The sequence below is a fragment of the Tursiops truncatus genome, chromosome 14 (assembly GCF_011762595.2).
Source record: "Tursiops truncatus isolate mTurTru1 chromosome 14, mTurTru1.mat.Y, whole genome shotgun sequence".
NCBI classification, from domain to species: Eukaryota; Metazoa; Chordata; class Mammalia; order Artiodactyla; family Delphinidae; genus Tursiops; species Tursiops truncatus.
In genome coordinates this window covers 50,945,488-50,958,882 of record NC_047047.1, presented here as the reverse complement: position 1 = coordinate 50,958,882, position 13,395 = coordinate 50,945,488, and the positions used below count along the sequence as shown (strand labels likewise).

The following is a 13,395-nucleotide window of genomic DNA, read 5'->3' as shown; positions in this document are numbered from 1 at the left end:
GGCCAGTCTTATGATCCAGCGGATCCTCCTGGGGAGGCCGGGCCGGGGAGAGGGCGCGGGCGCCGAGCGGCGGGGGCAGCGGGCGGGCGCGGCGACCGGGGCCCGGGCGGGGATCCGGGCAGCGACCGAGGCGGCGGCAGCGCCCCGGGCCCGCCGCCCCCTCCCCTCGGGCGGGGGGAGTCGCTGCATGGGGCCGGGGGGTCGGCCGTGCTGCGCTGAGCGGCGGCGGCGGCGGACCCCCCAGGCGGGCTGGGGCTGAGCCCGGGGCCGGGGCGGGGGCTCCGGGGGGACCATGCCCGGAGGCCGGCCGGCCGCAGCATGGCTCACGGGCCCGGCGCGCTGATGCTCAAGTGCGTGGTGGTCGGCGACGGGGCGGTGGGCAAGACGTGCCTACTCATGAGCTATGCCAACGACGCCTTCCCGGAGGAGTACGTGCCCACCGTCTTCGACCACTACGCAGGTAAGCCTCGGAAGTGCTGACTAAGGGGCCGCTCCCCGGGCTGGGAACTTTGGAGCAACTTTGGCTGAGCCCCCTCACCGCCTCCCCTGCGCGCGCTCCCCACCCCTCCCCCGTCGCGCCCTCCGCCGGGCGCCCGGCCCCACCCCCAGGCTTTCCCTCTGGCAGCCCCTAGCATGCCGGACCCAGCCCTCTTCCCACCCCCAACTCCGGTGCCCCGTCCTGGCGACCCGCATTTCCCATCCCCCTCGGCGCCCGGGGCCGACCTCCTTGACCTTCCTACAGCCGCCTTCCCTATTGCCCCAATCCCCGAGGGGGAAACGTGGCTACGGGACTTGGGAGAAAGGAGTGGGCAGCTGGGCGCCACATCGCCCCAGCCTCACGCCACTTCACAGTGAGCCGGGCACAAGGGAAAACGGGTGGCATCTCCCTGGGAGCTCCCGCTTGCCTCCAGCTGGGTTAGGAGGGAAGGGTCCTGATGGGGAACGAAACTGCCCCAGAGCCTCGATGATTGTGAGCTTCTCTCCCCGCCCCCACTTCTCTGCCCTTGCAGTCAGCGTCACCGTAGGGGGCAAGCAGTACCTCCTGGGACTCTATGACACAGCCGGACAGGTGAGTGTCTTGGCCCCTGGCCGCACCCCCCGCCCTTTCCCCAATTCAGGGTGTCTGTGAAGGGCCTTTGGAAACTGACGTGTCTAGGAGTGAGGGTGTGTCTGCAAGGGTCCCTCTGGATCAAGTATTTCTTTCTTCAAGTCACTACATTAGGGAAAGGAAAAAAAAAAAATCTCAGCAACAAATCCAGACCAGCCTACCCCATGTGAACCCCTGGGCTGAAAGTTTCTGCCTGTGTGTGCCTTCTGTCTGGTGCCTGGTGTGTGGGTCCCAACTCCTGTTGCAAAGTGGCAGCGGCCAATCCTGAAGCACTCTTATTTTTAGTTGCAGATGACCAGGTCTCCCCTCACAGCCTTTGTCTGGTCCCTCATTGGTGAGTGGTCTGCCTGCCCGAGGAGCCTGATTGGTGGGAAATGGCATCATCTAATATGATGGGAAGGCATTTGGTCCTGGTTATGTTTATTACAACATCATTGCACTCTGGGACTCCAGTCCCTGAAAACGTAATTTGTGGTATTACCAGAGGACCACAGGGAAAAAAGAAAAGAAACAACAACCATCCAGCCACTCCCAGGGGCAGGGAGGGGAAGGAGGGGTTAGGAGTTCAGTGTGAATCTTGGAGGAAGAGCTTTCTTTCGTTGTTCCCTAGGAAGGCCAGGTGACTTTGTCTGGGTTTTCTTTGGTAGAGATTATTGTTCAGAAAGAAAATGCACCCTCCGACCATTATTTGCAAATTAGAGGTGGCTTCTGAAGCATTAAGTTCTCCTCTCTGTCTCTGTCCCAGCTCCACCCTCTTCCCAAACCCACTTCTGCTGTGGGCCTAAGATGATTTGTTTGATGAAGTTTTGCAAAATCCATCCCTGTGATTAGACCTGAAAATTTGGGCGGAAGTTTCCCCGTGTCATCCAGACTTGAGTCCTTGAGAACATGTGAGCGGCTGAGGGCCTTGGAGAGTGTCTTTGGGGGATGTCCAGTAGTACAGTTTCCTTATCTGTAAGACGGGGTTCAAAAAGTTCAGACCATTCCCCTGGGCATGTATTATACGCTGGATGCTTAGCACTGAGTCCGGCACACACTAGGCGCACATTAGGTCAATAAAGAGGAGCTTTTCTTTGTAGCCCTTGTAGATTTGGATTTCAGAATTGTAGTACCGGGTTAGATTCCGAAGAATGTCTTGTTGGGGGGCATCTCGATGTGGCCTCTGGTTTCTATACTGTGAAGTTAGAGGAGCCCCTGAGAATAGAGGAACCACTGGCAGAGCACTAGGCACCAGGTGCCTGAGGCCGCCCACTTTCACCAAACTGAACCATAGTACAACGAGTTCTTAGCTTTCCAGGGCCCCTTTTCATTACCTGCTTTGTAGTTACTCCTTCTATCATTACCAGACGGTATGGAGGGCAAGAGGCAGAACCCATTCAATCAAATAAGACCGACTTTTAAGAAGTACAGCTGGTAAACAGCAGGTTGAAATTGTTGTTTGAAAGGAGAGAGGTTAAAAATCGTCTCTAATTTTAACTTCTCTCACTACTGCCTCTTCCCTTTTCTTTGTTACTTGTCACCATGGCCATCTTTTGACCGCGAGCCCTATTCAACAGGACATGTGTATGTCAGAGCTGTTCTGTGCACATTCAAATCTGGCTAATATCTACTGACTTCCTTCTACATATCAGGCCTGGGGCAGCCACATGCAAATATTATTTTATTTTCTGCACTAAACAACCCCATGAGATAGGTGATCCTCCATCTTTGCAGATGAGGAAACTAGGGCTCAGAGAAGCTAGGTTGCTGATCTAAAGTCACAGCTACGGAGGGAGGTCGCTGGGATTAGGACACGGGTCTGAATCTGCCGTAGTCTGAGGCGGTTATGTACAGATGAAGTCATGGGAGGTGCTGGGGTGCCACCTGGGTTGATTGGGTTGCTTGTGTCTCTGTAGACATGGTCCCTGGAATCTTCACAGTCATTCTTTGAGTGGGGGTTGTATGCCACCCCTGCAGAGGAAAAAACCCAGGTCCAAAGAGTCAAGTGCTGTTTTCAGTGGAGATTGTAAGCTGTCTTCTAAGTGGGATCAACCTATTAGTGAGAGTCAGATATTACTGTTTTTATCCAATGGTGGAGCACTTACTCTATTGGCCAAGAGGTATGTTAGGCCCCCTTGGTGTTTCTCTCAGTGTCTAAGAGTTTTCTGAGTTAGCAATAATTCACCTTTCCGCCTCCAAGGGTTTATTACTAATAAGCAATCTTAGCAACATAATCATCAATGAGATGAAATGAGTGCCCACTTTGTACCTAGCACTGTGCTAAGCACCAGAGGGGTACAAAAGAATAAACTTAAGATAGGGATGTGCCATGTCTGAGGACAGCATAGGTGGAAGTGTCTGAATTAGATGCAATGTGTGATATGTAGGAGATTTCTATGTTGTACTTGGTCATTAAGACCTCGTGCCTCTATGAATTGGTAACCGATTAATCTTACAATAATAATAATGATAAAGAAACACATTCACGTGCATATACATATAGAGAGAAATTTTCGAGTCTGATGGGCAGCAGAGGAAAGCCCATGGGCTTTGGAACCAAATAGGCTTGGGCCCAGATCTCCACCTTGCTGTACCGGTCCTGTGATTCTAGCTGTATTATTAAGCTTCTCTGTGATCTAGTAAAAATGTGGTTAATTAGAATCTGCACTGCAGTGTTATAGGTCGGCTTAAATTGTTTAATGTCTATAAAAGCAGCTGACACTGTTCTTCGTTCATAATAGTAGATGTGTAATAAATATGAGAAATTATTGTGCTCCACTGTGGGCAGTTTTATAGGGGGAAGAGGTCACACGTGGAAGAGGACCGTGTATTATACTTGGAGTCGATAGAAATTCTACTAGGATGCCAGATCCTAGAGGCTTTTTAGTGGAGGTCTGATGCTAGCTTTGTACTTCGTAATTGCCACGGTCCCCATCACCAGACCCATGGACACGGTCAAGTGCTCCCTGCTCTAAATGCCCTGTTGTGTCAGGATGGTTTCCTTTCTTGATCAGAACCTGCATCCCCAGTGATGTAAGAGAAACTCTTAGAAAAATGAAGAGTTCAGCATAAAATTTGAGAACCAAGTGGGGTATGTAGGTTTCAGTCGATTCTACTTTGGGAGGTAAGATGGGATGAGGGAGAAGCTCACAGCACTTTAAAAAGTTCACTCGTGCACTTGGGCGCTCACTGTATTTGAACCACAGCACATCTCCCCTGGGTTGGAACTTCTAGTCTGTGTGCTTACTCTTGGGTCCCCTCTTTGACCCCAGTTGAGTTCAAAGCCATAGGTATCCAATGGCCCAATTTATATATTAAAGAACATATTACGGAACTTCAAGAGATGACTGTAGTAGATAACCTCTTGCCTTCCGGAGTAGGCTGCTTCCCCCTTAACCTCCGCTGCTATTGGCAGAGAGAGAGAGAATATATAGTGAATGTGAATGTGTCGGGCATCACGTTCTGAGTCCCATCACGTTCTCTGCCTGGGCACATCCCTCCACACCCCCGACACACTAGCATTAGGCCAAAGGGAAGACCCCCTCTCTTGGCCAAGCCCCTGGTGGCCCAGGAGCAGCCCGACATTTTAGTGCCAAGCATTTCAGAGTGGAAGTTGAAGGCGCTCCTTCCTCCTCCCTGTGGCCTGCTGGAGGGGTCCGGCTTCCTGTCTGGGCCTCTGCAGTTCTTCTCTTTTCTTGCCTGGCGTTCAGGGCTTCAGGGTTGGCTCTGCAGCAGCCCCAGTGTCTGCTCAGGGAGGTGCTGGAGGGGTGAGATTTTCCCTCCTGACTCTGCACTGTGTGGCGCTCAGGGGAAGTGAGAAGAGCTCTGGCTCCGGCAGACGAGCCAGTGGGAGTTGCCTGGCAAGCTGCTCTCGAGGTGCGGGCTCCAGGCTGATCTCTTAATCCTTGGCAGGAAGGCAGAACTTGATACCCTGAAGAGGGAAGGACGGACGCCCAGTTTATCCCAGGTCCTGGAATACCCACACTCAGGAGGGTGTGTTGGGGGTGAGTTTGGGTTCCCTAGAGTTCCGGATTTAGCCACTGCCTCAGTGTGTACACGTCCATATGTGTGCTTTGGGGTGTGCTGTTGCTATATCTGTTAACTTAAACACACACAAGTTCAAGGATGCATATAAGAGAGCTATAAATACCTCCACTCAGGTGTCCCCTGGGGTTGGTTCAGGGACAAGCCAGGTTTGTTTCTTACTTGACATAGCCCAGCAGCTGTGGCTGCCTTGCAGGCCCTCTGGGTGCCCCGGGAAGCACTTCCCCTCCAGAAGGGGATCTCCAGGGAGGCAGCCTGGGAATGCCCTGCCTTCTGGAATGCCCTGCAGCGCCCAAGAGCCTAGTTTAACAGGAAGGGGGAGGGGTAAGCCCAGGGTATTGCCACTCATAGAACGCCTCCCACCTTCAGGCAGGCATCCTCACAGAACCTTCCGAGGTAGACTCTTCCCAGGTGAGGAAATTGAGAGTGAGTGGGCTTATGAGAACCAGACCAAGATGGGATTAGGACAAAGGATTTCCTTACTTTGGAGGGGCCTGCAGGGAGCATCATTAGGGCTCAGGAAGTACCCACTCACATCACTCAGGCTCCAGGTCCCTGCAGCCCGACACTGTGTCCCTGAGGGGCCCCGGGAGCAGAGTTTGGGAGGAGCCGCAGGGTTCCTTCCAGACATCAGCTGCAACAGGTGAGATGCTGGCACTGAGCATCCTGGTTTCCCTTAGTAACCTACTGTAGATTTGTCATCTGTGCATTTTGCTAACCTTTTTAGAAGCTATTTATATTTCCAGTCTGCGCTGCATCATAGGGAATGCTGGTTTACTCCTCCGCGTGGGGAAGGTGGATGGCCTTTCTTGGCTTCAAAGCCTTTGCAGTGGCCGAATGCCCTGTGTCCCCCCTCTTGGCACTCTGATGTGAGTTTGGGATGTGATCCTCTGATCCATCCGGCTTCACTTCTCTCATGATTCTCTTGAGGTTTGGTGACATTTATGCTCTGGGAACCAAAGCTTACCAGCAGGTGTGTCAAGAATGGTGTTATAGGTGCGCCCAGATGCCATCCACTCAGCTCGGGAGTGGGGGGGGGCCCAGTGTGTAGCTTCCAGGGGGCTGAGCATATATGGTCATTTTTATGTGTGCCAGGATGTGAAAAAGGTGGGAAGCATTGCTTTAAAGCTCATGGGTTAGAGGCCTTATGGAGAGCTGGGTGTTTGTGGTTTTGTTGTGGAGTTTGGGGTTTCAAGAGATGAGCCCTAGTGGTATTAAAACAAAACAAAACAAAGCCGTTCTCCATGGGGCTATCGGTTTCTAGCAATGACACGTGTTGGCAGCAGTTGGTACTACCAAGAGGCCTCAGGTACAGAATAGCAATATGCAAGGAGGAGGAAAGAGAGGCTGTTACAAAGAAACTAAGCCCAAAACCACACATGTTTTTAAAATTCGGGCGCCTCAGCTGAATTTCCTTTCACTCAGAGGGCTCGGTTTTGCCCTAATTTGGTGTGTTTGGGTCAAGGAGCGGCTTTCCTTGCCCTCAGCAGTTTGCTGTTCCTCTTTTAGTTTCTGGCAGGCAGCTGCTTTGCAGGAGGAAGAGCGGGGAGACCCAGCCAGGGAGGCTGCGCGGGGCGGCAGGATGGCCATGGCGGGTCATCAGCGCCCTTCCCGGCCACCCAGCTCTCCGAGTACAGTTCTTCCAGATCCACTGCCTGCTGGACTGGCTCGATTCTCTCTAAGCTCCATGAGGACAGGTGACCGTGTCGCTTTTTCTCCACCGTGTTTCCAGCACGCAGCCCAGTGCCTGGTGCGTGGTAGGTCTACAATGACTGTTTGTTAAATTGAGTTGATTCGCATTTGGCTGTCAACTCATTTCTGCTAAAAGGTTAACCAAAGACTAGGGTTATTGCTGTTAAATAAGAGCTTCTGGCACAACCCCTTTCTTGGGAAAAAGCTTTGTTCATTTAGTAGAAGTCTCTAAGTTTCAAAGGAGTGACGGGCATGGAGGTAAGCAGCAGGCCAGGCGCTATCCCCTGACCCAAAACCTGGGGGCTTTCCGTGGGCGCCAGTGGGCCCGTCCCCCAGTGCTGTCTCTCAGGTGCCGGCCTCCACGTCCTTCCTGAGACCTGTCACTCTCAGATGCCCCGAGGGGGAGGCAGCTCGGCAGTGACAGTGTGCTTTCTCTGGAACATTTTTGAATCCTACTCCTCCTCTCTGTAGCTGTGAGACCGTCAGGCAGCCAACTTCTTCCCTCCCTGTGGACGGGGAAGGTGATGGCCACCTCGCAGGGTTGCCGTCAGGGCTAGTTAGAGATGATGTGTCGTTGTCCCAGATGGCCTCACGCTCAGTCAGGGGTGATGGTCCCGGCCGGCTTTGGGGGCTCTACCCCAGTTCAGTTCAGCTGGTGTTGATTCAGTGCCTCCTCTATGTCCCAACCTCCCGTGGGAGAAGAAAGGGGGAGTCAGATGGCAGAAAGCAGCGGGGAACACTCCTCATGTGAAATTGAGTGGTACACCATCCCAGTTGAGAAGAGGTAGCAGGAATAAGCTCTGGAAAGCTGTAGGCTTGCAGGAAGAGATGGGAGGCAGTACAGTAGACTGGTTACCACTGTGGGCCCCCACATTGGACTGCCAGGGTCTACTTTCCAGCAAGGGGCTTGACTTCTCAAAACCTCAGTTTTCTCATCTGTAAAATGGGGATTATAAAATCAAATCAGAGCTTCCCAGCTCCCAGGTAAGGGATTTTTCTTAGCCTCAAGGTGGCTGGGTAGGGCCTGGGATGGACAGCCCCGGGCTCAGGTTGTCCCTTCCAGCTTGAGCCGTCTAACCTCAGTCACTTAGCCCATGGCCCCTCTACCCCACCCACTGTGTGCTGAACGCATCTCTCTCTTCTCTGTCCCAGGAAGTGAAAGCTTGGGAACCATTGGGCTAAATGAGGTCACGCAGGCAGAGGGGCACGGAGAACAGATATTCTGGGTGGAGAGGAACAGCATGGGGAGCACAGGCACAGGGCGTCCCAAATGTGTCTTTTTATGGTACCTCGGATCCCTGCTATCAGTGTCAACGTGTGGAGTAGGGATGAGAACTAAATTATGGAGTTTTTCACCCAGCAACTGACGACTTAGTAATTAGAGAGATATTAACCTGGTGCTGTGCTGCTTGTTGATTTTAATAGAAAGAACAGAACATGGGGAAAGGGGCCTCTATTATTGTTGCTGTTTCTTTTCAAGTGACTGGTGGGAGTAGAGGCCCAGCCGCCTCTCTCCTGATGCCCACACTCGCCAACCCTTCCCAGACTCAGGGAAGACCCCGGGGGTTAATAATGACACTCTCGTCATTGAGTGGCACTTTTACAGGGTGTGAAGCACGTTGCACGTGGTGCTCCGTGAGGCTTCTCACCTGCTCTGAGTAAAGGAAGCAGCTCGTGGTTGCCTCCTTTGCAGGTTCAGAGAGGTTAAGTGACTTGTTCGGACCACACACCTGGTAAAAAGGCAACACCAAGATTACAGGCCAGACTGCCCAACTCCAAGACCTGGGTTCTCTGTGTTAAACCACTCACAAGAATCAGCTTGATGGTGTTATATGTCTCCTTTACATCACGTATATTCTGTTGCTGACGATTTCATTAAAAAGTACATTCTGGGCCCATTGCTTTTCTGGACAGGAGAGTTGGTGGAATGGTGTCTATAGATGGGACACTAGGGGCTGCTGCTGAAATGGCTCCTTAAAGATACCTCCACCCCACCTCCACCCTGGGAGATGAAGGGTGTTTTGTCCATTTGTTCATTAACCTCCATTGTTGCTGAAAAAGAGGACTTCCCCTGCGTGGTGCAGGTAGCTGCATTGCCAGTGAGGCTGTGGAAGAAACTTCATGCTGGTGCAGGTGTCACCTGTTCCCGGGAAGGAGCTCTGCGCCGCTTTGCATTGTCACCCCTGCTCCGCCTGGCAGCCCTGACTTGACATGAACTTGCTGTGCGGGGGCTGCCAGGCAGATGTCTTTTCCATCCCATAGGGGCTGCCCCAGGCTTTTCTTTTCTCCCGGTAGGAGTTTCCTTATTTAGGTAAAGCTGCCATTTTCAACCTGTTTGTCCCTCTTCCATGGGGATGTGCCCTGAATATGCACCCAAAGACTTCCTCTGCCACCCACTCCTCATTTTGCCTGCCTTCCTGAGCGTCCTGTTGACACCACCTCCGCATGGGCTCCCACATCCCACGTCCCACAGCCTGGGCTGCGTCCCGCTGCTGTGACTGCCAGGACTAGATGAAAACACTCATTCAGTCAGTCAGCAAACATTCCTTGAGCACCAAATCTGGGCCAGTACCTGTGCAAGGGGTGGGACTTATGAGACAGATCGGGCCCAGGCCCTGCCCCCAGGAGCTCACGGTTCAGCAGAGTGGGGAAGGGAGAGGGTGCCTGTTCATCGGGGGCACAGAGGAGGCTGGGTTCTGTCCTTCCCAGGAGATGAGAATGGGCACAGCAGCCTGGGGTTCTCCAGGTCGATTTCAGGTGGAGAAAGTGCTCAGATTGGATTCTTACATGTACTAGATGCTCAGTGAGGGTTTGAATTACTGCACTGGTTCTCAGATGTGGTCCTCAAACCAACATGCATCTTCTGGGAATGTGTTAGAAATCCAGACTCTTAGGCTTCACCCCAGACCTCTGGAATCAGAAAATCTGGGACAACTCTGGTATGACAAGCCCTCCAGGTGATTCTGATACTGGCCGAAATGTCAGAGCCACCAAGTTAGTAAATGTGAACTTAATATACCTTGTCTTAGCACGCCACCTCCCCTCCTCCCCTCCCCCAGTACACACACACACACACTCTCTCCCTCTCTCTCTCTCTCTCTCTCTCCCCCTCTCCCCCCTCTCTCCCCCTCTCTCCCCCTCTCCCCCCTCTCCCCCTCTCTCCCCCTCCCCCTCCCCCTCCCCCTCCCCCTCTCCCTCTCCCTCTCCCTCCCTCTCCCTCTCTCCCCCTCTGTCTCTCCCTCCCTCTCCCTCTCCCTCTCCCTCCCCTCTCCCTCTCCCTCTCCCTCTCCCTCTCCCTCTCCCTCCCCTCTCCCTCTCCCTCCCCCTCTCCCCCCCCTCCCCCTCTCCCTCTCCCTCCATGCTCTACTTATACACTGTCTCCAGAGTGCAGGTACATAACTTATCCATCTTTTAATCCTTATTCATCTTTTAACCCCTGCCTATCCAAACACGCCTCCACACACCCTCATCTCTAGTTCTTTATGCATGGTTGGGTTGCTCCATATTTGTTGGAATGAACTGAATCATTCAGCCACTGGTGCCGCCTTCCTCGCCTGCCTGGTGGAGATGGGGCCAAGGCATGATCAGGAGAAAACGGAAGCAGAACTTCTTAAGCTGCCCTTGGCTCCACTGGTGTGCTGTCTGGCCCAAGGCCATGCACACAGTAGGCTCCAGGGGTATTCCTTGATGAGGCCCAAGTGCCAAGCCATGTCCTCCCCCGTACATTAAGCATCCAGACAGACTTGAGACGCAAGACCTGCTCTGTTCACCGTAGCTGAGGTTAGCACTCTGGGAGGTGACAGGCCTGCCCCTGAGGACAATGCTGGTTTGGTTTGTGCTAAATTAGTTCCAAAGCAACAGATGGGCAATGATGTCCTTTTGTATTAAAACTCCCCACTGGGACAGTTGGAGGAAGGGCTGTTACTGACACCCTTCTCGGCAGTAATTACTTTTCTGGCTGACCATGGCTTTCTGCGCAAGTGTCCTCCTCCTCCATTCCCCTGCCTTCCCTCCACTTTTAAATTCCCCCTTTCCTCCTTCCTTCCTTCCTTCCTTCCTTCCTCCCTCCCTCCCTCCCTCCCTCCCTTCCCCTCTCCCTTCCTTCCTTCCTTCCTTCTTTTTTTACTGCTCTCTCTTTTTTTTTTCCTTTTTTCAAAACTTGTTCCAGTGTAGAAAAGCCATCTTCTTTCAAATGGCCTAACGGTTGGGATTATAAATGAGTTGGCTCAGAGTATGCCCCCCTTTAAGAGCTGCCACTGAGAGAAAGAATTTAATTCTGATTGTCCAGCTCAATTAAAATTCCACTTACCAATTTCGTTTCTTTTTATGGCTGAGTTGAGTTATTTGTAGTGAGGTGGATGGACCTAGAGTCTGTCTTACAGAGTGAAGTAAGTCAGAAAGAGAAAAACAAATACCGTATGCTAACACATATATATGGAATCTAAGGAAAAAAAAAAGTCATGAAGTACCTAGGGGCAAGACGGGAATAAAGACACAGACCTGCTAGAGAATGGACTTGAGGATATGGGGAGGGGTCAGGGTAAGCTGTGACAAAGTGAGAGAGTGGCATGGGCATATATACACTACCAAATGTAAAATAGATAGCTAGTGGGAAGCAGCCGCATGGCACAGGGAGATCAGCTCGGTGCTTTGTGACCACCTAGAGGGGTGGATAGGGAGGGTGGGAGGGAGGGAGACGCAAGAGGGAGGAGATATGGGAACATGTTTATATGTATAGCTGATTCACTTTGTTATAAAGCAGAAACTAACACACCATTGTAAAGCAATTATACTCCATTAAAGATGTTAAAAAATAATAATAATAAACAACCAAAAAGAATAGAAAAAAATTCCACTTACCCCAGCATAATTTTCAAAGGGCCGTCCCACCCAGCGAGCTGGTTCAGGGTTCACAATTAAGGTGTTCCTTGTGGCCTCCCTGGCTCTGCAGGTATGGGGGATGGGATAGAGGTGAGAGGGTCCCTGCTTTCTTCAGACAGGGGCCTTGTCTAGCAGCAGGGAGCTTCTGGTCTTCATCCAGCCTGCAGAAAGTGAGAAGTCCTTCTGAGGAGGAGGCACCCCGTGAACTCCTCCCCTGAGACTCCAGCCCTCTTAGGGTTGAACCCCGTCTTTGAATTTCAGCTGAGAAAATCATCTATAGGCTACAGTCTAGCATTCTGTTTTATTCTTGTGTAGTTCTTTATCAGCACCCAGATTGTAAGCCCTCAGAGGGGGTCTGCATGTGGCACGTAGCGCTTAGCACAACTCGCAGCCAGGTGTGTGCTGGATATAGGAGAGTCTGTTAGAAAGATGATCATGAAAAGAACATCTCCCATGACTTTACATCACCTCCGTATCGGTTTTCTCGTCAGCTCATTTTAAAGGGAATTCTATTCTGTCTTGACATTGTTGAAGGTTTTTTAAATCGGGTTATAGGTGGTCGGTGTAATGCGTTGCCTGCTGAGGCACAGTAGAACTCAGTTCTTAACTCAGGGAGTCCATTAGCAGAAAGGCTGCCAGGTCTTTTTGGATAAAAGATTGGCCAGGATGTGTGCTGTTCTCCAAGTTTGGATCTGTAGGATTCCTTCAGTGTGTTTTGTGTCATGTGTCCCTCTGTTACAAGCAGGGGGAGCCCTGACATCCTGCTGCTGGGCCAGGCAGTGTGGAAGCATCAGAGTCTAGGCAAGCTGGTGTTACAAACAAAGCAATTCCTCAGAAGTTCCTCGTGAGCCAGACTGCTTGTTTACTCCTCTTTCCTTTTTAAAAGTTGAGATATTATTCATATTCAGTGGGTTTTATATATTCACAAAGTTGTGCGAGCATCACCACTGTTTAATTCCAGAACATTCTCATCACCCCCAAAGAAACCCTGTACCTATAATCAGTGACTCTCCATTCTCCCCTTTCCCCAGCTCTTAGCAACCACTAATCTACTCTTTTTTTTTTTTTTTTTTTGGGGTACGCGGGCCTCTCACTGCTGTGGCCTCTCCCGTTGCGGAGCACAGGCTCCGGACGCGCAGGCTCAGTGGCCATGGCTCACAGGCCCAGCCACTCCACGGCATGTGGGATCCTCCCGGACTGGGGCACGAACCCATGTCCCACGCATCGGCAGGTGGACTCTCAACCACTGCGCCACCAGGGAAGCCCACTAATCTACTTTTTGACCCTGTGGATTTGCCCATTCTGGACATTTCATATAAATGGAATCATACAATATGTGACCTTTGTGTCTGGTTTCTTTCACTTAGCATCATATTTTCAAGGTTCATCCATGTTGTAGAATATACCAGTACTTCATTTCTTTTTTGTGGCTGAATAATCCTTGTCTGTCCTTTTTATTCCTTTTCGCCAGTCTTCATTACATGGACATTCTGCCCGAACCCTGGAAACCACTGGTCATGTACTTCTGGTGCTGTCTTCACCCCAGCTCTGGTAGGGCTAGGGCTAGTCCCTCTACGCTTTCAGTGTTCCAGTTCTCCTGTTGCCTCTGTTCATAATCTTCCCCACCCCCATCTACACCCTTATGTCTTTATTCATCAGATATGTGAGTATCTGTTAAATACAGGTGAGGT

General features: G+C 51.7%; 1 protein-coding gene across 1 annotated transcript in view; it reads left to right on the top strand.

The window, feature by feature from the left end:
* The first annotated feature begins 318 nt into the window (after positions 1-318).
* Positions 319-13,395, top strand: part of RHOQ (ras homolog family member Q) — a 38,593-nt gene continuing 25,516 nt past the window's right edge. The window contains exons 1-2 of the mRNA XM_033838592.2: positions 319-460; positions 1,011-1,069. Coding sequence (XP_033694483.1) covers positions 319-460; positions 1,011-1,069 — 201 coding nt within the window. The remainder of the gene's footprint in view (positions 461-1,010; positions 1,070-13,395) is intronic.